Here is a 23,510-nt window from a genome sequence, read left to right as displayed (position 1 = left end):
GAAGGGCAGACTGAATTCTGGAGGAGGGTGGATGCCAGCCCCCGAAAGAAGTAATGGCTTTCCCCAAGGGACTGCTTTGAAATAATTCCTTCAAAGATATCTCTTTCTTCAGGGGTCCAGGCCCGAATCCCAGGCTGGACACCAGTTAGGCCCCATTTCCACAGGTCTCATCGATACCGGGTTCCTCTGAGGACTGGAAAAACAAGAAGTCCTGATGTGGCGAGTCCTGATCTTAATTTTGTCCCTTCTAATGGACTTCCATTAAAGTTATCAGAGGAATACACTGGAAGGGTCACCGATTTTCATGGCCTTGAAAGTTATATAACCAGTGTGAGGATGTTAGAAATAGCAAGAGTGCAGTAGTTTGCAATTTTTCCACAACTTATGGAAAATTCTGTAGTAAGAAAGTAAGTTCTGAAATATCTCTATAATGACTGTAGTTTCTGGGAGCACATTTAGGAAAGAATGCTCATTCAACCATGTGATGGTTAACCGACCCAAGACTAATTGTTACCTCTGTTTTGATGCCCAAAAACTTTGGTCATTGCTCCCAAACATTTCCCCGTTCCACCCTGGAAAGGTTACTCAAGGATTCAATGAAGTAGGAAGAATTGATGTGGAGACGGAATCAGGCATTACGTTGAATCTCTTTACTGTTTTGACTTTACAGGATTACATATTAAACCGATAACTGTTAATCTTCCTGCCCGTCACCAGCTAAAGATCATTTAGCTGGGCAGCGAGCTGCGTTTCTTAATTGAATGTCAGCTCTGGATGAAAAACAAAACTCAAAAACTCGGCATCTGGGACCAGGAAGCATGCTGATCTCGATTCAGCTGGGTATCAGCCGGCCAGAGAAAGATCATCTGATGCATCAGTTAACTCTGGGTGGTGTTTTGATGTAGACTGACATAACAGATTTCTATAATACTGTTTTTTGTAGACAAAATGGAGAATACCTCCTTAAGTCTTTCTGTGGGGCATATTTCAGTTTAAAAGAATGCGCCCAGGGGCCAAAAATGTGATACTAACACAGAACTTCTGGCACTCAACATCAAATTATTGGTCCACACCACCCCCCCGTAATAATTTAAGTAAATCCATCAGCAATAGTTAATTGACAGCAAATACTCCTGCCATTATTTACATTAAAATATGAAAGTGAAAACATTTTTACCTACCTAATGTCAGTAAACTCCAGCTTTATTGCTTGATTTCTGTCCACTCTTATGTACCAAGTGCACCGTGCATTATTTGGATAGGAGTATGGATAACCTTGACTACTGAAAGACCCATAGGCACCTTCAAGATACCCTCCACAAGATCCACCTATTAACAGTAAGGAAATGAATAAGTTCAGGTGGGGCAATACATGGCAGAAGAACAACCATTTCCTTTCTTTCACCCCTACCAATATTCTTTGCCAATTTTCCTTTCCTCACCCTCACCTTCTCTCTTGAACCCATTTAATCCTTGTTGGAATAAGGTTCCACAGCTGGAAGCCACCCTCTAGTACCTCGCTTAAGTGACTGTTGGTCTTATGTGAGCCTTGACAGTGAATGTTCACAGGTTAACTGTTGGGGCATCACAGCTGAGCCTGATACAGATTTCACCAATGGCAGTTACTAGACTGCAATCAGAAGTGGGAACCCTGATTGGACCTGCTCTTTACCTCCCTATCTAATCTGGGCACTGAGGCCAATTGTAGCACCCTTACCATTGCCCTGGCTGAGACCAATTTTAAAATAAATGTAATGAACTTTAATCATTCTAATGTGGATCAATATATTTTCGAGGACATTTTACTGTACCTGTTGTCGATGCTGTTTCAGTAGTGTCTATCAAAATAATAAAAATAAATACATTATTAAACAGAATCCATTCCTAATTTATCTACAATTCTTCTAGTTTAAAGTACATTGCAATTTTGAGACAAGAAGTGTAACAAAGCTCACCATCATTGATTGGCAGAGAGTAGTAGTTTGCAGTAAATCCTCGACTAGTTACACTGGAATCAGAGCTAAAAAATATTGTCATACTGTTGGACGATGATGTAAATGTCTGATTTGACCCATGACAAATTTTTGAAAGCAAAGTCGAATATGTTGAAGGCCCATCGTATATTGCAATATAATCATACGAGCAAGTTGATGTAACTTCCAGGCTGTCAAGAAAATGATCATAGTTGGAAAATGAATTTCACAGTAATCCATTCTTTTTTATCAACTTACTTAATAAATCAGACAATTATAAATATGTCTGCATGTATAAGCACCATTAGAAGGCATTTCAGGACCCAAACAAAGAACATGAGGAAATATTGGACAAGTATAGGCTACTCAATCCGTCCACCATTCTTTCAAGCGATGTAGTCTAATTTGCCTTAGCACATACTCTAACAAATTTACTTGTAAAATTTCACTCCCAACTTTTCAAGGTTAGCAAGCATATACTTGAATATCTATCTAGTTTCAACTTCCATTGGTCAGCCCAGGGTGCTTTCTTCCCATATAGAATAATTTTGAACACGTTTCCTCATTTCCACATTTCTGCTCCCAATTGAAATTAAGTAGCTTCCTTACATCCTGATTTGTGCCCCTTTGATATTTTCTCATGTAAGTCCTGGTTTGATTCTGTGAGTTCTCTTCATAACTTAAGAAATAATACCAGGAATTTCTGTAATTTCAGCAGAAGATATGCAGGAACATCGGGTGGACCGATAAACAGTTTTCAATCACAGTTATGGCAGCAAATTGGGAGACCCTGAGGAAATTCCTAGCATAAGTCCTGCCATTCTTCTCTGGCTCATATACAATGTAACACTGTCCTTGATACAAGTTCAAATTGTAACTTGTTTTGACTTATAATCAAATGTCTTTGAGGAGTATCTTGGTATTTGATTGTCCTCGTAGATAGTAACTTCATATTGACGGAGCACTTTCAATGAATAATTAATAATCACACCCAAATCTTTTTGCTTTTATATTTTTGCCAACAAACAATCCTTCATTGTGTAAGGTTCGCAAAATTTCGGCAGCCCCCGAAGATGATTTAATTAAAGAAAACCTGGTTGGAATGTACCTTAAAACCCCAGAGCATCAAAGATGGCTGTCAGGCCTCATGGCAAAGGAGAAAGACAGCCTGTCTGAATATCTCCCATCATTGGCTGACATAGGATTGAAAAGAATACCAGCCTCTGAGTACTTGAAACTGTCAATCAACTGCGGTTTAGGAAATTTTCAACACGGAACAAAGGATTATTTGTTTACAAGCTCTCAGCAGGGTTGACTCAAGGGCTTAAGCGCTTGAAGCTGTCAATCAATTGCGGTTGAAATGTAACCGCAGGACAGAGGATTGTTTACACTTGTTCTCAAGTACTGTTTACTGAACACTTAAGGATTTGTTTGTCCAGCACTCGAGAAATCAGTGGGACATTTCAAACTGGTCAGCTCCATTCACAGACCAGTTAAATGAATGGGAAACGCATCATAGCCACATTCAAACCCATTACAGTCAATGGGGACAGATCGGTCCCTTTTGTGTGAGCCCAGATACATCCAGATTTGGGCGCGAAGATAAGGGCTCCCAATGGGGTATAAAGATAGCCCCTCAGGAAGCCATTCTCTCTCTCTCTACCGCCTTGCCTCCGGTGCCCTGCCGACAAGAGGAACAGCTCAGCAGCCCGCCCAAAGAAATGGAATACCAGTAGTTACTTTTGAATTACTGGGGTATCTCTACTTCGGGGTGGTGAAGAAGAAAAGGTAGACGGCAGGGGCACAGAGCAGGCGTTTACTGGTGAGCATAAACTTTCTGGCCCATTACAAGGCAACCTAGATAGGTATAAGGGGTGGGAATTAAAGGGGAATTTTGTTAAATTGTCATTTTTTGTCAATTTTCCCTCGATGTGTCCGTCTTCTCTCCTCCCCGTTAGGTAAAAGTGTGCTGCATTAAGTAAAGGTGTGCTGTGTTAAGTAAAGGTGTGCTGTATTAAGTAAAGGTGTGCTGTAGTAAGTAAAAGTGTGCTGTATTCATTATTATTTTCACTGTCTAGCAATTTATTCTTTATTTCAATAAAATACTGGTCTTCTTTGCACCCAACCACGAGTCTCGTTTTGTCTACATCGCTACTGAAATACGTCCAGTGGTCAGAACCAGAAAGGGGAGCGATTCGAAACCGCACGGGGCCTGGAGCAGCTCAGATACGGCTGACTGGCCAGACACAAACCCCACACCAAAAAAAAACCTTTCTACAAAAGTACGCACATAGATTACCTTTCTCGTTCCAGTATTCATTAGCTTATGTTTATCTAGCTAAGATTTGTCTGTCTTTCTCTCTGTTATCTGATTAATTGGTCAATATCCCTTTGAATATTTCCAGTCTCCCTTATACTTGTTACCTGATCACAAATCAGGCAATATTGCAGCAAAATTGTCAGGGTAATCATACTGCAAGGTCCACCATTGCATTCCTACCCCATCTCTAATTTCATGTCTCCCCCAGCCGGTGTGAAATCTGACTGAGCAATAGTAAACAGAAGATAATCATTGAATAATGCTTTGTCCAGGAGCATTGACCAACACAGTACTGATGAAGGGTCATCGACCTGAAACGTTAACCCTGTTTCTCTCTCTACAGATGCTGCCTGACCTGCTGAATATTTCCAGCATTTTCTGTTTTTATTTCAGGTTTATTTTGCTTTAGTTGCAGCAGTACTGCAAGTGTCTGCTGCTCACACTATTCATACCTAATACGGCAAAGGGTACTTCTACTGTTAGAAAATTTACTAGCTACTGGACAGAAAGCAGAGAGTAGTGGTGAAAAGTTGTTCTTCAGACTGGAGTGAGGTATACAGTGGTGTTTTGTAAGGGTCGATATTACAACCACTGCTCATTTTGATATATATAAATAACCTGGACTTCAGTTTACAGGGCATAATTTCAAAGTTTGCAGATGATACGAAAGTTTTTTTACGCAGAGAGTTGTTGTGATCTGGAATGCTCTGCCTAAAAGGGTGGTGGAAGCAGATTCAATAATAACATTCTAAAGAGAATTGGATAAATACTTGAAGGGAAAAATTTACAGGGCTATGGGGAAAGAGCAGGGGAGCGGGATTAATTGGATAGCTCTACCAAAGACCTGGCACAGGCACGATGGGCCGAATGGCCTCCTTCTATGCTGTATCATTCTATGATTCTATGGGTTCCAGTCTTCATTACTTTTGAGGCTTTGTGTCTTTTTATGATACAGTGGTCGAGGTCTTGCTGTATCTTTATGAGAAGAAGGAGATATGGGTAAAGTCTAATCGATAGCATTCCCTGTGTAGATCCAGTCCACAGATTTCTCCCTGATAACCAGAAAAAGCAATTTCTGCATCCATAAACATAATAAAGTGCATTAAAAAGATACAATTTGGGAGAAATTACTCTCAGTGATATTTGGACCAAACTCATTACAATCTTCCCATGAATTTCCTCTGTGCATGGGGAATACAGGCCCAGCAGCACAAGAAGGGCAGACTGAATTCTGGAGGAGGGTGGATGCCAGCCCCCGAAAGAAGTAATGGCTTTCCCCAAGGGACTGCTTTGAAATAATTCCTTCAAAGATATCTCTTTCTTCAGGGGTCCAGGCCCGAATCCCAGGCTGGACCCCAGTTAGGCCCCATTTCCACAGGTCTCATCGATACCGGGTTCCTCTGAGGACTGGAAAAACAAGAAGTCCTGATGTGGCGAGTCCTGATCTTAATTTTGTCCCTTCTAATGGACTTCCATTAAAGTTATCAGAGGAATACACTGGAAGGGTCACCGATTTTCATGGCCTTGAAAGTTATATAACCAGTGTGAGGATGTTAGAAATAGCAAGAGTGCAGTAGTTTGCAATTTTTCCACAACTTATGGAAAATTCTGTAGTAAGAAAGTAAGTTCTGAAATATCTCTATAATGACTGTAGTTTCTGGGAGCACATTTAGGAAAGAATGCTCATTCAACCATGTGATGGTTAACCGACCCAAGACTAATTGTTACCTCTGTTTTGATGCCCAAAAACTTTGGTCATTGCTCCCAAACATTTCCCCGTTCCACCCTGGAAAGGTTACTCAAGGATTCAATGAAGTAGGAAGAATTGATGTGGAGACGGAATCAGGCATTACGTTGAATCTCTTTACTGTTTTGACTTTACAGGATTACATATTAAACCGATAACTGTTAATCTTCCTGCCCGTCACCAGCTAAAGATCATTTAGCTGGGCAGCGAGCTGCGTTTCTTAATTGAATGTCAGCTCTGGATGAAAAACAAAACTCAAAAACTCGGCATCTGGGACCAGGAAGCATGCTGATCTCGATTCAGCTGGGTATCAGCCGGCCAGAGAAAGATCATCTGATGCATCAGTTAACTCTGGGTGGTGTTTTGATGTAGACTGACATAACAGATTTCTATAATACTGTTTTTTGTAGACAAAATGGAGAATACCTCCTTAAGTCTTTCTGTGGGGCATATTTCAGTTTAAAAGAATGCGCCCAGGGGCCAAAAATGTGATACTAACACAGAACTTCTGGCACTCAACATCAAATTATTGGTCCACACCACCCCCCCGTAATAATTTAAGTAAATCCATCAGCAATAGTTAATTGACAGCAAATACTCCTGCCATTATTTACATTAAAATATGAAAGTGAAAACATTTTTACCTACCTAATGTCAGTAAACTCCAGCTTTATTGCTTGATTTCTGTCCACTCTTATGTACCAAGTGCACCGTGCATTATTTGGATAGGAGTATGGATAACCTTGACTACTGAAAGACCCATAGGCACCTTCAAGATACCCTCCACAAGATCCACCTATTAACAGTAAGGAAATGAATAAGTTCAGGTGGGGCAATACATGGCAGAAGAACAACCATTTCCTTTCTTTCACCCCTACCAATATTCTTTGCCAATTTTCCTTTCCTCACCCTCACCTTCTCTCTTGAACCCATTTAATCCTTGTTGGAATAAGGTTCCACAGCTGGAAGCCACCCTCTAGTACCTCGCTTAAGTGACTGTTGGTCTTATGTGAGCCTTGACAGTGAATGTTCACAGGTTAACTGTTGGGGCATCACAGCTGAGCCTGATACAGATTTCACCAATGGCAGTTACTAGACTGCAATCAGAAGTGGGAACCCTGATTGGACCTGCTCTTTACCTCCCTATCTAATCTGGGCACTGAGGCCAATTGTAGCACCCTTACCATTGCCCTGGCTGAGACCAATTTTAAAATAAATGTAATGAACTTTAATCATTCTAATGTGGATCAATATATTTTCGAGGACATTTTACTGTACCTGTTGTCGATGCTGTTTCAGTAGTGTCTATCAAAATAATAAAAATAAATACATTATTAAACAGAATCCATTCCTAATTTATCTACAATTCTTCTAGTTTAAAGTACATTGCAATTTTGAGACAAGAAGTGTAACAAAGCTCACCATCATTGATTGGCAGAGAGTAGTAGTTTGCAGTAAATCCTCGACTAGTTACACTGGAATCAGAGCTAAAAAATATTGTCATACTGTTGGACGATGATGTAAATGTCTGATTTGACCCATGACAAATTTTTGAAAGCAAAGTCGAATATGTTGAAGGCCCATCGTATATTGCAATATAATCATACGAGCAAGTTGATGTAACTTCCAGGCTGTCAAGAAAATGATCATAGTTGGAAAATGAATTTCACAGTAATCCATTCTTTTTTATCAACTTACTTAATAAATCAGACAATTATAAATATGTCTGCATGTATAAGCACCATTAGAAGGCATTTCAGGACCCAAACAAAGAACATGAGGAAATATTGGACAAGTATAGGCTACTCAATCCGTCCACCATTCTTTCAAGCGATGTAGTCTAATTTGCCTTAGCACATACTCTAACAAATTTACTTGTAAAATTTCACTCCCAACTTTTCAAGGTTAGCAAGCATATACTTGAATATCTATCTAGTTTCAACTTCCATTGGTCAGCCCAGGGTGCTTTCTTCCCATATAGAATAATTTTGAACACGTTTCCTCATTTCCACATTTCTGCTCCCAATTGAAATTAAGTAGCTTCCTTACATCCTGATTTGTGCCCCTTTGATATTTTCTCATGTAAGTCCTGGTTTGATTCTGTGAGTTCTCTTCATAACTTAAGAAATAATACCAGGAATTTCTGTAATTTCAGCAGAAGATATGCAGGAACATCGGGTGGACCGATAAACAGTTTTCAATCACAGTTATGGCAGCAAATTGGGAGACCCTGAGGAAATTCCTAGCATAAGTCCTGCCATTCTTCTCTGGCTCATATACAATGTAACACTGTCCTTGATACAAGTTCAAATTGTAACTTGTTTTGACTTATAATCAAATGTCTTTGAGGAGTATCTTGGTATTTGATTGTCCTCGTAGATAGTAACTTCATATTGACGGAGCACTTTCAATGAATAATTAATAATCACACCCAAATCTTTTTGCTTTTATATTTTTGCCAACAAACAATCCTTCATTGTGTAAGGTTCGCAAAATTTCGGCAGCCCCCGAAGATTATTTAATTAAAGAACACCTGGTTGGAATGTACCTTAAAACCCCAGAGCATCAAAGATGGCTGTCAGGCCTCATGGCAAAGGAGAAAGACAGCCTGTCTGAATATCTCCCATCATTGGCTGACATAGGATTGAAAAGAATACCAGCCTCTGAGTACTTGAAACTGTCAATCAACTGCGGTTTAGGAAATTTTCAACACGGAACAAAGGATTATTTGTTTACAAGCCCTCAGCAGGGTTGACTCAAGGGCTTAAGCGCTTGAAGCTGTCAATCAATTGCGGTTGAAATGTAACCGCAGGACAGAGGATTGTTTACACTTGTTCTCAAGTACTGTTTACTGAACACTTAAGGATTTGTTTGTCCAGCACTCGAGAAATCAGTGGGACATTTCAAACTGGTCAGATCCATTCACAGACCAGTTAAATGAATGGGAAACGCATCATAGCCACATTCAAACCCATTACAGTCAATGGGGACAGATCGGTCCCTTTTGTGTGAGCCCAGATACATCCAGATTTGGGCGCGAAGATAAGGGCTCCCAATGGGGTATAAAGATAGCCCCTCAGGAAGCCATTCTCTCTCTCTCTACCGCCTTGCCTCCGGTGCCCTGCCGACAAAGGGAACAGCTCAGCAGCCCGCCCAAAGAAATGGAATACCAGTAGTTACTTTTGAATTACTGGGGTATCTCTACTTCGGGGTGGTGAAGAAGAAAAGGTAGACGGCAGGGGCACAGAGCAGGCGTTTACTGGTGAGCATAAACTTTCTGGCCCATTACAAGGCAACCTAGATAGGTATAAGGGGTGGGAATTAAAGGGGAATTTTGTTAAATTGTCATTTTTTGTCAATTTTCCCTCGATGTGTCCGTCTTCTCTCCTCCCCGTTAGGTAAAAGTGTGCTGCATTAAGTAAAGGTGTGCTGTGTTAAGTAAAGGTGTGCTGTATTAAGTAAAGGTGTGCTGTAGTAAGTAAAAGTGTGCTGTATTCATTATTATTTTCACTGTCTAGCAATTTATTCTTTATTTCAATAAAATACTGGTCTTCTTTGCACCCAACCACGAGTCTCGTTTTGTCTACATCGCTACTGAAATACGTCCGGCGGTCAGAACCAGAAAGGGGAGCGATTCGAAACCGCACGGGGCCTGGAGCAGCTCAGATACGCCTGACTGGCCAGACACAAACCCCACACCAAAAAAAAACCTTTCTACAAAAGTACGCACATAGATTACCTTTCTCGTTCCAGTATTCATTAGCTTATGTTTATCTAGCTAAGATTTGTCTGTCTTTCTCTCTGTTATCTGATTAATTGGTCAATATCCCTTTGAATATTTCCAGTCTCCCTTATACTTGTTACCTGATCACAAATCAGGCAATATTGCAGCAAAATTGTCAGGGTAATCATACTGCAAGGTCCACCATTGCATTCCTACCCCATCTCTAATTTCATGTCTCCCCCAGCCGGTGTGAAATCTGACTGAGCAATAGTAAACAGAAGATAATCATTGAATAATGCTTTGTCCAGGAGCATTGACCAACACAGTACTGATGAAGGGTCATCGACCTGAAACGTTAACCCTGTTTCTCTCTCTACAGATGCTGCCTGACCTGCTGAATATTTCCAGCATTTTCTGTTTTTATTTCAGGTTTATTTTGCTTTAGTTGCAGCAGTACTGCAAGTGTCTGCTGCTCACACTATTCATACCTAATACGGCAAAGGGTACTTCTACTGTTAGAAAATTTACTAGCTACTGGACAGAAAGCAGAGAGTAGTGGTGAAAAGTTGTTCTTCAGACTGGAGTGAGGTATACAGTGGTGTTTTGTAAGGGTCGATATTACAACCACTGCTCATTTTGATATATATAAATAACCTGGACTTCAGTTTACAGGGCATAATTTCAAAGTTTGCAGATGATACGAAAGTTTTTTTACACAGAGAGTTGTTGTGATCTGGAATGCTCTGCCTAAAAGGGTGGTGGAAGCAGATTCAATAATAACATTCTAAAGAGAATTGGATAAATACTTGAAGGGAAAAATTTACAGGGCTATGGGGAAAGAGCAGGGGAGCGGGATTAATTGGATAGCTCTACCAAAGACCTGGCACAGGCACGATGGGCCGAATGGCCTCCTTCTATGCTGTATCATTCTATGATTCTATGGGTTCCAGTCTTCATTACTTTTGAGGCTTTGTGTCTTTTTATGATACAGTGGTCGAGGTCTTGCTGTATCTTTATGAGAAGAAGGAGATATGGGTAAAATCTAATCGATAGCATTCCCTGTGTAGATCCAGTCCACAGATTTCTCCCTGATAACCAGAAAAAGCAATTTCTGCATCCATAAACATAATAAAGTGCATTAAAAAGATACAATTTGGGAGAAATTAATCTCAGTGATATTTGGACCAAACTCATTACAATCTTCCCATGAATTTCCTCTGTGCATGGGGAATACAGGCCCAGCAGCACAAGAAGGGCAGACTGAATTCTGGAGGAGGGTGGATGCCAGCCCCCGAAAGAAGTAATGGCTTTCCCCAAGGGACTGCTTTGAAATAATTCCTTCAAAGATATCTCTTTCTTCAGGGGTCCAGGCCCGAATCCCAGGCTGGACCCCAGTTAGGCCCCATTTCCACAGGTCTCATCGATACCGGGTTCCTCTGAGGACTGGAAAAACAAGAAGTCCTGATGTGGCGAGTCCTGATCTTAATTTTGTCCCTTCTAATGGACTTCCATTAAAGTTATCAGAGGAATACACTGGAAGGGTCACCGATTTTCATGGCCTTGAAAGTTATATAACCAGTGTGAGGATGTTAGAAATAGCAAGAGTGCAGTAGTTTGCAATTTCTCCACAACTTATGGAAAATTCTGTAGTAAGAAAGTAAGTTCTGAAATATCTCTATAATGACTGTAGTTTCTGGGAGCACATTTAGGAAAGAATGCTCATTCAACCATGTGATGGTTAACCGACCCAAGACTAATTGTTACCTCTGTTTTGATGCCCAAAAACTTTGGTCATTGCTCCCAAACATTTCCCCGTTTCACCCTGGAAAGGTTACTCAAGGATTCAATGAAGTAGGAAGAATTGATGTGGAGACGGAATCAGGCATTACGTTGAATCTCTTTACTGTTTTGACTTTACAGGATTACATATTAAACCGATAACTGTTAATCTTCCTGCCCGTCACCAGCTAAAGATCATTTAGCTGGGCAGCGAGCTGCGTTTCTTAATTGAATGTCAGCTCTGGATGAAAAACAAAACTCAAAAACTCGGCATCTGGGACCAGGAAGCATGCTGATCTCGATTCAGCTGGGTATCAGCCGGCCAGAGAAAGATCATCTGATGCATCAGTTAACTTTGGGTGGTGTTTTGATGTAAACTGACATAACAGATTTCTATAATACTGTTTTTTGTAGACAAAATGGAGAATACCTCCTTAAGTCTTTCTGTGGGGCATATTTCAGTTTAAAAGAATGCGCCCAGGGGCCAAAAATGTGATACTAACACAGAACTTCTGGCACTCAACATCAAATTATTGGTCCACACCACCCCCCCGTAATAATTTAAGTAAATCCATCAGCAATAGTTAATTGACAGCAAATACTCCTGCCATTATTTACATTAAAATATGAAAGTGAAAACATTTTTACCTACCTAATGTCAGTAAACTCCAGCTTTATTGCTTGATTTCTGTCCACTCTTATGTACCAAGTGCACCGTGCATTATTTGGATAGGAGTATGGATAACCTTGACTACTGAAAGACCCATAGGCACCTTCAAGATACCCTCCACAAGGTCCACCTATTAACAGTAAGGAAATGAATAAGTTCAGGTGGGGCAATACATGGCAGAAGAACAACCATTTCCTTTCTTTCACCCCTACCAATATTCTTTGCCAATTTTCCTTTCCTCACCCTCACCTTCTCTCTTGAACCCATTTAATCCTTGTTGGAATAAGGTTCCACAGCTGGAAGCCACCCTCTAGTACCTCGCTTAAGTGACTGTTGGTCTTATGTGAGCCTTGACAGTGAATGTTCACAGGTTAACTGTTGGGGCATCACAGCTGAGCCTGATACAGATTTCACCAATGGCAGTTACTAGACTGCAATCAGAAGTGGGAACCCTGATTGGACCTGCTCTTTACCTCCCTATCTAATCTGGGCACTGAGGCCAATTGTAGCACCCTTACCATTGCCCTGGCTGAGACCAATTTTAAAATAAATGTAATGAACTTTAATCATTCTAATGTGGATCAATATATTTTCGAGGACATTTTACTGTACCTGTTGTCGATGCTGTTTCAGTAGTGTCTATCAAAATAATAAAAATAAATACATTATTAAACAGAATCCATTCCTAATTTATCTACAATTCTTCTAGTTTAAAGTACATTGCAATTTTGAGACAAGAAGTGTAACAAAGCTCACCATCATTGATTGGCAGAGAGTAGTAGTTTGCAGTAAATCCTCGACTAGTTACACTGGAATCAGAGCTAAAAAATATTGTCATACTGTTGGACGATGATGTAAATGTCTGATTTGATCCATGACAAATTTTTGAAAGCAAAGTCGAATATGTTGAAGGCCCATCGTATATTGCAATATAATCATACGAGCAAGTTGATGTAACTTCCAGGCTGTCAAGAAAATGATCATAGTTGGAAAATGAATTTCACAGTAATCCATTCTTTTTTATCAACTTACTTAATAAATCAGACAATTATAAATATGTCTGCATGTATAAGCACCATTAGAAGGCATTTCAGGACCCAAACAAAGAACATGAGGAAATATTGGACAAGTATAGGCTACTCAATCCGTCCACCATTCTTTCAAGCGATGTAGTATAATTTGCCTTAGCACATACTCTAACAAATTTACTTGTAAAATTTCACTCCCAACTTTTCAAGGTTAGCAAGCATATACTTGAATATCTATCTAGTTTCAACTTCCATTGGTCAGCCCAGGGTGCTTTCTTCCCATATAGAATAATTTTGAACACGTTTCCTCATTTCCACATTTCTGCTCCCAATTGAAATTAAGTAGCTTCCTTACATCCTGATTTGTGCCCCTTTGATATTTTCTCATGTAAGTCCTGGTTTGATTCTGTGAGTTCTCTTCATAACTTAAGAAATAATACCAGGAATTTCTGTAATTTCAGCAGAAGATATGCAGGAACATCGGGTGGACCGATAAACAGTTTTCAATCACAGTTATGGCAGCAAATTGGGAGACCCTGAGGAAATTCCTAGCATAAGTCCTGCCATTCTTCTCTGGCTCATATACAATGTAACACTGTCCTTGATACAAGTTCAAATTGTAACTTGTTTTGACTTATAATCAAATGTCTTTGAGGAGTATCTTGGTATTTGATTGTCCTCGTAGATAGTAACTTCATATTGACGGAGCACTTTCAATGAATAATTAATAATCACACCCAAATCTTTTTGCTTTTATATTTTTGCCAACAAACAATCCTTCATTGTGTAAGGTTCGCAAAATTTCGGCAGCCCCCGAAGATTATTTAATTAAAGAAAACCTGGTTGGAATGTACCTTAAAACCCCAGAGCATCAAAGATGGCTGTCAGGCCTCATGGCAAAGGAGAAAGACAGCCTGTCTGAATATCTCCCATCATTGGCTGACATAGGATTGAAAAGAATACCAGCCTCTGAGTACTTGAAACTGTCAATCAACTGCGGTTTAGGAAATTTTCAACACGGAACAAAGGATTATTTGTTTACAAGCCCTCAGCAGGGTTGACTCAAGGGCTTAAGCGCTTGAAGCTGTCAATCAATTGCGGTTGAAATGTAACCGCAGGACAGAGGATTGTTTACACTTGTTCTCAAGTACTGTTTACTGAACACTTAAGGATTTGTTTGTCCAGCACTCGAGAAATCAGTGGGACATTTCAAACTGGTCAGCTCCATTCACAGACCAGTTAAATGAATGGGAAATGCATCATAGCCACATTCAAACCCATTACAGTCAATGGGGACAGATCGGTCCCTTTTGTGTGAGCCCAGATACATCCAGATTTGGGCGCGAAGATAAGGGCTCCCAATGGGGTATAAAGATAGCCCCTCAGGAAGCCATTCTCTCTCTCTCTACCGCCTTGCCTCCGGTGCCCTGCCGACAAAGGGAACAGCTCAGCAGCCCGCCCAAAGAAATGGAATACCAGTAGTTACTTTTGAATTACTGGGGTATCTCTACTTCGGGGTGGTGAAGAAGAAAAGGTAGACGGCAGGGGCACAGAGCAGGCGTTTACTGGTGAGCATAAACTTTCTGGCCCATTACAAGGCAACCTAGATAGGTATAAGGGGTGGGAATTAAAGGGGAATTTTGTTAAATTGTCATTTTTTGTCAATTTTCCCTCGATGTGTCTGTCTTCTCTCCTCCCCGTTAGGTAAAAGTGTGCTGCATTAAGTAAAGGTGTGCTGTGTTAAGTAAAGGTGTGCTGTATTAAGTAAAGGTGTGCTGTAGTAAGTAAAAGTGTGCTGTATTCATTATTATTTTCACTGTCTAGCAATTTATTCTTTATTTCAATAAAATACTGGTCTTCTTTGCACCCAACCACGAGTCTCGTTTTGTCTACATCGCTACTGAAATACGTCCGGCGGTCAGAACCAGAAAGGGGAGCGATTCGAAACCGCACGGGGCCTGGAGCAGCTCAGATACGCCTGACTGGCCAGACACAAACCCCACACCAAAAAAAAACCTTTCTACAAAAGTACGCACATAGATTACCTTTCTCGTTCCAGTATTCATTAGCTTATGTTTATCTAGCTAAGATTTGTCTGTCTTTCTCTCTGTTATCTGATTAATTGGTCAATATCCCTTTGAATATTTCCAGTCTCCCTTATACTTGTTACCTGATCACAAATCAGGCAATATTGCAGCAAAATTGTCAGGGTAATCATACTGCAAGGTCCACCATTGCATTCCTACCCCATCTCTAATTTCATGTCTCCCCCAGCCGGTGTGAAATCTGACTGAGCAATAGTAAACAGAAGATAATCATTGAATAATGCTTTGTCCAGGAGCATTGACCAGCACAGTACTGATGAAGGGTCATCGACCTGAAACGTTAACCCTGTTTCTCTCTCTACAGATGCTGCCTGACCTGCTGAATATTTCCAGCATTTTCTGTTTTTATTTCAGGTTTATTTTGCTTTAGTTGCAGCAGTACTGCAAGTGTCTGCTGCTCACACTATTCATACCTAATACGGCAAAGGGTACTTCTACTGTTAGAAAATTTACTAGCTACTGGACAGAAAGCAGAGAGTAGTGGTGAAAAGTTGTTCTTCAGACTGGAGTGAGGTATACAGTGGTGTTTTGTAAGGGTCGATATTACAACCACTGCTCATTTTGATATATATAAATAACCTGGACTTCAGTTTACAGGGCATAATTTCAAAGTTTGCAGATGATACGAAAGTTTTTTTACACAGAGAGTTGTTGTGATCTGGAATGCTCTGCCTAAAAGGGTGGTGGAAGCAGATTCAATAATAACATTCTAAAGAGAATTGGATAAATACTTGAAGGGAAAAATTTACAGGGCTATGGGGAAAGAGCAGGGGAGCGGGATTAATTGGATAGCTCTACCAAAGACCTGGCACAGGCACGATGGGCCGAATGGCCTCCTTCTATGCTGTATCATTCTATGATTCTATGGGTTCCAGTCTTCATTACTTTTGAGGCTTTGTGTCTTTTTATGATACAGTGGTCGAGGTCTTGCTGTATCTTTATGAGAAGAAGGAGATATGGGTAAAATCTAATCGATAGCATTCCCTGTGTAGATCCAGTCCACAGATTTCTCCCTGATAACCAGAAAAAGCAATTTCTGCATCCATAAACATAATAAAGTGCATTAAAAAGATACAATTTGGGAGAAATTACTCTCAGTGATATTTGGACCAAACTCATTACAATCTTCCCATGAATTTCCTCTGTGCATGGGGAATACAGGCCCAGCAGCACAAGAAGGGCAGACTGAATTCTGGAGGAGGGTGGATGCCAGCCCCCGAAAGAAGTAATGGCTTTCCCCAAGGGACTGCTTTGAAATAATTCCTTCAAAGATATCTCTTTCTTCAGGGGTCCAGGCCCGAATCCCAGGCTGGACCCCAGTTAGGCCCCATTTCCACAGGTCTCATCGATACCGGGTTCCTCTGAGGACTGGAAAAACCAGAAGTCCTGATGTGGCGAGTCCTGATCTTAATTTTGTCCCTTCTAATGGACTTCCATTAAAGTTATCAGAGGAATACACTGGAAGGGTCACCGATTTTCATGGCCTTGAAAGTTATATAACCAGTGTGAGGATGTTAGAAATAGCAAGAGTGCAGTAGTTTGCAATTTCTCCACAACTTATGGAAAATTCTGTAGTAAGAAAGTAAGTTCTGAAATATCTCTATAATGACTGTAGTTTCTGGGAGCACATTTAGGAAAGAATGCTCATTCAACCATGTGATGGTTAACCGACCCAAGACTAATTGTTACCTCTGTTTTGATGCCCAAAAACTTTGGTCATTGCTCCCAAACATTTCCCCGTTTCACCCTGGAAAGGTTACTCAAGGATTCAATGAAGTAGGAAGAATTGATGTGGAGACGGAATCAGGCATTACGTTGAATCTCTTTACTGTTTTGACTTTACAGGATTACATATTAAACCGATAACTGTTAATCTTCCTGCCCGCCACCAGCTAAAGATCATTTAGCTGGGCAGCGAGCTGCGTTTCTTAATTGAATGTCAGCTCTGGATGAAAAACAAAACTCAAAAACTCGGCATCTGGGACCAGGAAGCATGCTGATCTCAATTCAGCTGGGTATCAGCCGGCCAGAGAAAGATCATCTGATGCATCAGTTAGCTCTGGGTGGTGTTTTGATGTAAACTGACATAACAGATTTCTATAATATTGTTTTTTGTAGACAAAATGGAGAATACCTCCTTAAGTCTTTCTGTGGGGCATATTTCAGTTTAAAAGAATGCGCCCAGGGGCCAAAAATGTGATACTAACACAGAACTTCTGGCACTCAACATCAAATTATTGGTCCACACCACCCCCCCGTAATAATTTAAGTAAATCCATCAGCAATAGTTAATTGACAGCAAATACTCCTGCCATTATTTACATTAAAATATGAAAGTGAAAACATTTTTACCTACCTAATGTCAGTAAACTCCAGCTTTATTGCTTGATTTCTGTCCACTCTTATGTACCAAGTGCACCGTGCATTATTTGGATAGGAGTATGGATAACCTTGACTACTGAAAGACCCATAGGCACCTTCAAGATACCCTCCACAAGATCCACCTATTAACAGTAAGGAAATGAATAAGTTCAGGTGGGGCAATACATGGCAGAAGAACAACCATTTCCTTTCTTTCACCCCTACCAATATTCTTTGCCAATTTTCCTTTCCTCACCCTCACCTTCTCTCTTGAACCCATTTAATCCTTGTTGGAATAAGGTTCCACAGCTGGAAGCCACCCTCTAGTACCTCGCTTAAGTGACTGTTGGTCTTATGTGAGCCTTGACAGTGAATGTTCACAGGTTAACTGTTGGGGCATCACAGCTGAGCCTGATACAGATTTCACCAATGGCAGTTACTAGACTGCAATCAGAAGTGGGAACCCTGATTGGACCTGCTCTTTACCTCCCTATCTAATCTGGGCACTGAGGCCCATTGTAGCACCCTTACCATTGCCCTGGCTGAGACCAATTTTAAAATAAATGTAATGAACTTTAATCATTCTAATGTGGATCAATATATTTTCGAGGACATTTTACTGTACCTGTTGTCGATGCTGTTTCAGTAGTGTCTATCAAAATAATAAAAATAAATACATTATTAAACAGAATCCATTCCTAATTTATCTACAATTCTTCTAGTTTAAAGTACATTGCAATTTTGAGACAAGAAGTGTAACAAAGCTCACCATCATTGATTGGCAGAGAGTAGTAGTTTGCAGTAAATCCTCGACTAGTTACACTGGAATCAGAGCTAAAAAATATTGTCATACTGTTGGACGATGATGTAAATGTCTGATTTGATCCATGACAAATTTTTGAAAGCAAAGTCGAATATGTTGAAGGCCCATCGTATATTGCAATATAATCATACGAGCAAGTTGATGTAACTTCCAGGCTGTCAAGAAAATGATCATAGTTGGAAAATGAATTTCACAGTAATCCATTCTTTTTTATCAACTTACTTAATAAATCAGACAATTATAAATATGTCTGCATGTATAAGCACCATTAGAAGGCATTTCAGGACCCAAACAAAGAACATGAGGAAATATTGGACAAGTATAGGCTACTCAATCCGTCCACCATTCTTTCAAGCGATGTAGTATAATTTGCCTTAGCACATACTCTAACAAATTATCTTGTAAAATTTCACTCCCAACTTTTCAAGGTTAGCAAGCATATACTTGAATATCTATCTAGTTTCAACTTCCATTGGTCAGCCCAGGGTGCTTTCTTCCCATATAGAATAATTTTGAACACGTTTCCTCATTTCCACATTTCTGCTCCCAATTGAAATTAAGTAGCTTCCTTACATCCTGATTTGTGCCCCTTTGATATTTTCTCATGTAAGTCCTGGTTTGATTCTGTGAGTTCTCTTCATAACTTAAGAAATAATACCAGGAATTTCTGTAATTTCAGCAGAAGATATGCAGGAACATCGGGTGGACCGATAAACAGTTTTCAATCACAGTTATGGCAGCAAATTGGGAGACCCTGAGGAAATTCCTAGCATAAGTCCTGCCATTCTTCTCTGGCTCATATACAATGTAACACTGTCCTTGATACAAGTTCAAATTGTAACTTGTTTTGACTTATAATCAAATGTCTTTGAGGAGTATCTTGGTATTTGATTGTCCTCGTAGATAGTAACTTCATATTGACGGAGCACTTTCAATGAATAATTAATAACCACACCCAAATCTTTTTGCTTTTATATTTTTGCCAACAAACAATCCTTCATTGTGTAAGGTTCGCAAAATTTCGGCAGCCCCCGAAGATTATTTAATTAAAGAAAACCTGGTTGGAATGTACCTTAAAACCCCAGAGCATCAAAGATGGCTGTCAGGCCTCATGGCAAAGGAGAAAGACAGCCTGTCTGAATATCTCCCATCATTGGCTGACATAGGATTGAAAAGAATACCAGCCTCTGAGTACTTGAAACTGTCAATCAACTGCGGTTTAGGAAATTTTCAACACGGAACAAAGGATTATTTGTTTACAAGCCCTCAGCAGGGTTGACTCAAGGGCTTAAGCGCTTGAAGCTGTCAATCAATTGCGGTTGAAATGTAACCGCAGGACAGAGGATTGTTTACACTTGTTCTCAAGTACTGTTTACTGAACACTTAAGGATTTGTTTGTCCAGCACTCGAGAAATCAGTGGGACATTTCAAACTGGTCAGCTCCATTCACAGACCAGTTAAATGAATGGGAAACGCATCATAGCCACATTCAAACCCATTACAGTCAATGGGGACAGATCGGTCCCTTTTGTGTGAGCCCAGATACATCCAGATTTGGGCGCGAAGATAAGGGCTCCCAATGGGGTATAAAGATAGCCCCTCAGGAAGCCATTCTCTCTCTCTCTACCGCCTTGCCTCCGGTGCCCTGCCGACAAAGGGAACAGCTCAGCAGCCCGCCCAAAGAAATGGAATACCAGTAGTTACTTTTGAATTACTGGGGTATCTCTACTTCGGGGTGGTGAAGAAGAAAAGGTAGATGGCAGGGGCACAGAGCAGGCGTTTACTGGTGAGCATAAACTTTCTGGCCCATTACAAGGCAACCTAGATAGGTATAAGGGGTGGGAATTAAAGGGGAATTTTGTTAAATTGTCATTTTTTGTCAATTTTCCCTCGATGTGTCCGTCTTCTCTCCTCCCCGTTAGGTAAAAGTGTGCTGCATTAAGTAAAGGTGTGCTGTGTTAAGTAAAGGTGTGCTGTATTAAGTAAAGGTGTGCTGTAGTAAGTAAAAGTGTGCTGTATTCATTATTATTTTCACTGTCTAGCAATTTATTCTTTATTTCAATAAAATACTGGTCTTCTTTGCACCCAACCACGAGTCTCGTTTTGTCTACATCGCTACTGAAATACGTCCGGCGGTCAGAACCAGAAAGGGGAGCGATTCGAAACCGCACGGGGCCTGGAGCAGCTCAGATACGCCTGACTGGCCAGACACAAACCCCACACCAAAAAAAAACCTTTCTACAAAAGTACGCACATAGATTACCTTTCTCGTTCCAGTATTCATTAGCTTATGTTTATCTAGCTAAGATTTGTCTGTCTTTCTCTCTGTTATCTGATTAATTGGTCAATATCCCTTTGAATATTTCCAGTCTCCCTTATACTTGTTACCTGATCACAAATCAGGCAATATTGCAGCAAAATTGTCAGGGTAATCATACTGCAAGGTCCACCATTGCATTCCTACCCCATCTCTAATTTCATGTCTCCCCCAGCCGGTGTGAAATCTGACTGAGCAATAGTAAACAGAAGATAATCATTGAATAATGCTTTGTCCAGGAGCATTGACCAACACAGTACTGATGAAGGGTCATCGACCTGAAACGTTAACCCTGTTTCTCTCTCTACAGATGCTGCCTGACCTGCTGAATATTTCCAGCATTTTCTGTTTTTATTTCAGGTTTATTTTGCTTTAGTTGCAGCAGTACTGCAAGTGTCTGCTGCTCACACTATTCATACCTAATACGGCAAAGGGTACTTCTACTGTTAGAAAATTTACTAGCTACTGGACAGAAAGCAGAGAGTAGTGGTGAAAAGTTGTTCTTCAGACTGGAGTGAGGTATACAGTGGTGTTTTGTAAGGGTCGATATTACAACCACTGCTCATTTTGATATATATAAATAACCTGGACTTCAGTTTACAGGGCATAATTTCAAAGTTTGCAGATGATACGAAAGTTTTTTTACACAGAGAGTTGTTGTGATCTGGAATGCTCTGCCTAAAAGGGTGGTGGAAGCAGATTCAATAATAACATTCTAAAGAGAATTGGATAAATACTTGAAGGGAAAAATTTACAGGGCTATGGGGAAAGAGCAGGGGAGCGGGATTAATTGGATAGCTCTACCAAAGACCTGGCACAGGCACGATGGGCCGAATGGCCTCCTTCTATGCTGTATCATTCTATGATTCTATGGGTTCCAGTCTTCATTACTTTTGAGGCTTTGTGTCTTTTTATGATACAGTGGTCGAGGTCTTGCTGTATCTTTATGAGAAGAAGGAGATATGGGTAAAATCTAATCGATAGCATTCCCTGTGTAGATCCAGTCCACAGATTTCTCCCTGATAACCAGAAAAAGCAATTTCTGCATCCATAAACATAATAAAGTGCATTAAAAAGATACAATTTGGGAGAAATTACTCTCAGTGATATTTGGACCAAACTCATTACAATCTTCCCATGAATTTCCTCTGTGCATGGGGAATACAGGCCCAGCAGCACAAGAAGGGCAGACTGAATTCTGGAGGAGGGTGGATGCCAGCCCCCGAAAGAAGTAATGGCTTTCCCCAAGGGACTGCTTTGAAATAATTCCTTCAAAGATATCTCTTTCTTCAGGGGTCCAGGCCCGAATCCCAGGCTGGACCCCAGTTAGGCCCCATTTCCACAGGTCTCATCGATACCGGGTTCCTCTGAGGACTGGAAAAACAAGAAGTCCTGATGTGGCGAGTCCTGATCTTAATTTTGTCCCTTCTAATGGACTTCCATTAAAGTTATCAGAGGAATACACTGGAAGGGTCACCGATTTTCATGGCCTTGAAAGTTATATAACCAGTGTGAGGATGTTAGAAATAGCAAGAGTGCAGTAGTTTGCAATTTCTCCACAACTTATGGAAAATTCTGTAGTAAGAAAGTAAGTTCTGAAATATCTCTATAATGACTGTAGTTTCTGGGAGCACATTTAGGAAAGAATGCTCATTCAACCATGTGATGGTTAACCGACCCAAGACTAATTGTTACCTCTGTTTTGATGCCCAAAAACTTTGGTCATTGCTCCCAAACATTTCCCCGTTTCACCCTGGAAAGGTTACTCAAGGATTCAATGAAGTAGGAAGAATTGATGTGGAGACGGAATCAGGCATTACGTTGAATCTCTTTACTGTTTTGACTTTACAGGATTACATATTAAACCGATAACTGTTAATCTTCCTGCCCGCCACCAGCTAAAGATCATTTAGCTGGGCAGCGAGCTGCGTTTCTTAATTGAATGTCAGCTCTGGATGAAAAACAAAACTCAAAAACTCGGCATCTGGGACCAGGAAGCATGCTGATCTCGATTCAGCTGGGTATCAGCCGGCCAGAGAAAGATCATCTGATGCATCAGTTAGCTCTGGGTGGTGTTTTGATGTAAACTGACATAACAGATTTCTATAATACTGTTTTTTGTAGACAAAATGGAGAATACCTCCTTAAGTCTTTCTGTGGGGCATATTTCAGTTTAAAAGAATGCGCCCAGGGGCCAAAAATGTGATACTAACACAGAACTTCTGGCACTCAACATCAAATTATTGGTCCACACCACCCCCCCGTAATAATTTAAGTAAATCCATCAGCAATAGTTAATTGACAGCAAATACTCCTGCCATTATTTACATTAAAATATGAAAGTGAAAACATTTTTACCTACCTAATGTCAGTAAACTCCAGCTTTATTGCTTGATTTCTGTCCACTCTTATGTACCAAGTGCACCGTGCATTATTTGGATAGGAGTATGGATAACCTTGACTACTGAAAGACCCATAGGCACCTTCAAGATACCCTCCACAAGATCCACCTATTAACAGTAAGGAAATGAATAAGTTCAGGTGGGGCAATACATGGCAGAAGAACAACCATTTCCTTTCTTTCACCCCTACCAATATTCTTTGCCAATTTTCCTTTCCTCACCCTCACCTTCTCTCTTGAACCCATTTAATCCTTGTTGGAA

At 40.4% G+C, this 23,510-nt stretch overlaps 1 protein-coding gene across 1 annotated transcript in view; it reads right to left on the bottom strand.

Annotated features, from left to right (window-relative positions):
* LOC147113464 (cubilin-like) overlaps positions 1 to 23,510 on the bottom strand; it is a 196,199-nt gene that overhangs the window by 79,979 nt on the left and 92,710 nt on the right. Inside the window, 9 exon segments of the mRNA XM_085996127.1 lie at positions 1,182 to 1,329; positions 1,956 to 2,164; positions 6,689 to 6,836; positions 7,463 to 7,671; positions 12,196 to 12,343; positions 12,970 to 13,178; positions 17,703 to 17,850; positions 18,477 to 18,685; positions 23,210 to 23,357. Coding sequence (XP_085852253.1) covers positions 1,182 to 1,329; positions 1,956 to 2,164; positions 6,689 to 6,836; positions 7,463 to 7,671; positions 12,196 to 12,343; positions 12,970 to 13,178; positions 17,703 to 17,850; positions 18,477 to 18,685; positions 23,210 to 23,357 — 1,576 coding nt within the window.

The sequence above is a fragment of the Somniosus microcephalus genome, chromosome 8 (genome assembly GCF_052327205.1).
Source record: "Somniosus microcephalus isolate GS21.2 chromosome 8, FLI_Smic_1.0, whole genome shotgun sequence".
NCBI classification, from domain to species: domain Eukaryota; kingdom Metazoa; phylum Chordata; class Chondrichthyes; order Squaliformes; family Somniosidae; genus Somniosus; species Somniosus microcephalus.
This window is presented reverse-complemented; position numbering and strand designations above follow the sequence as displayed.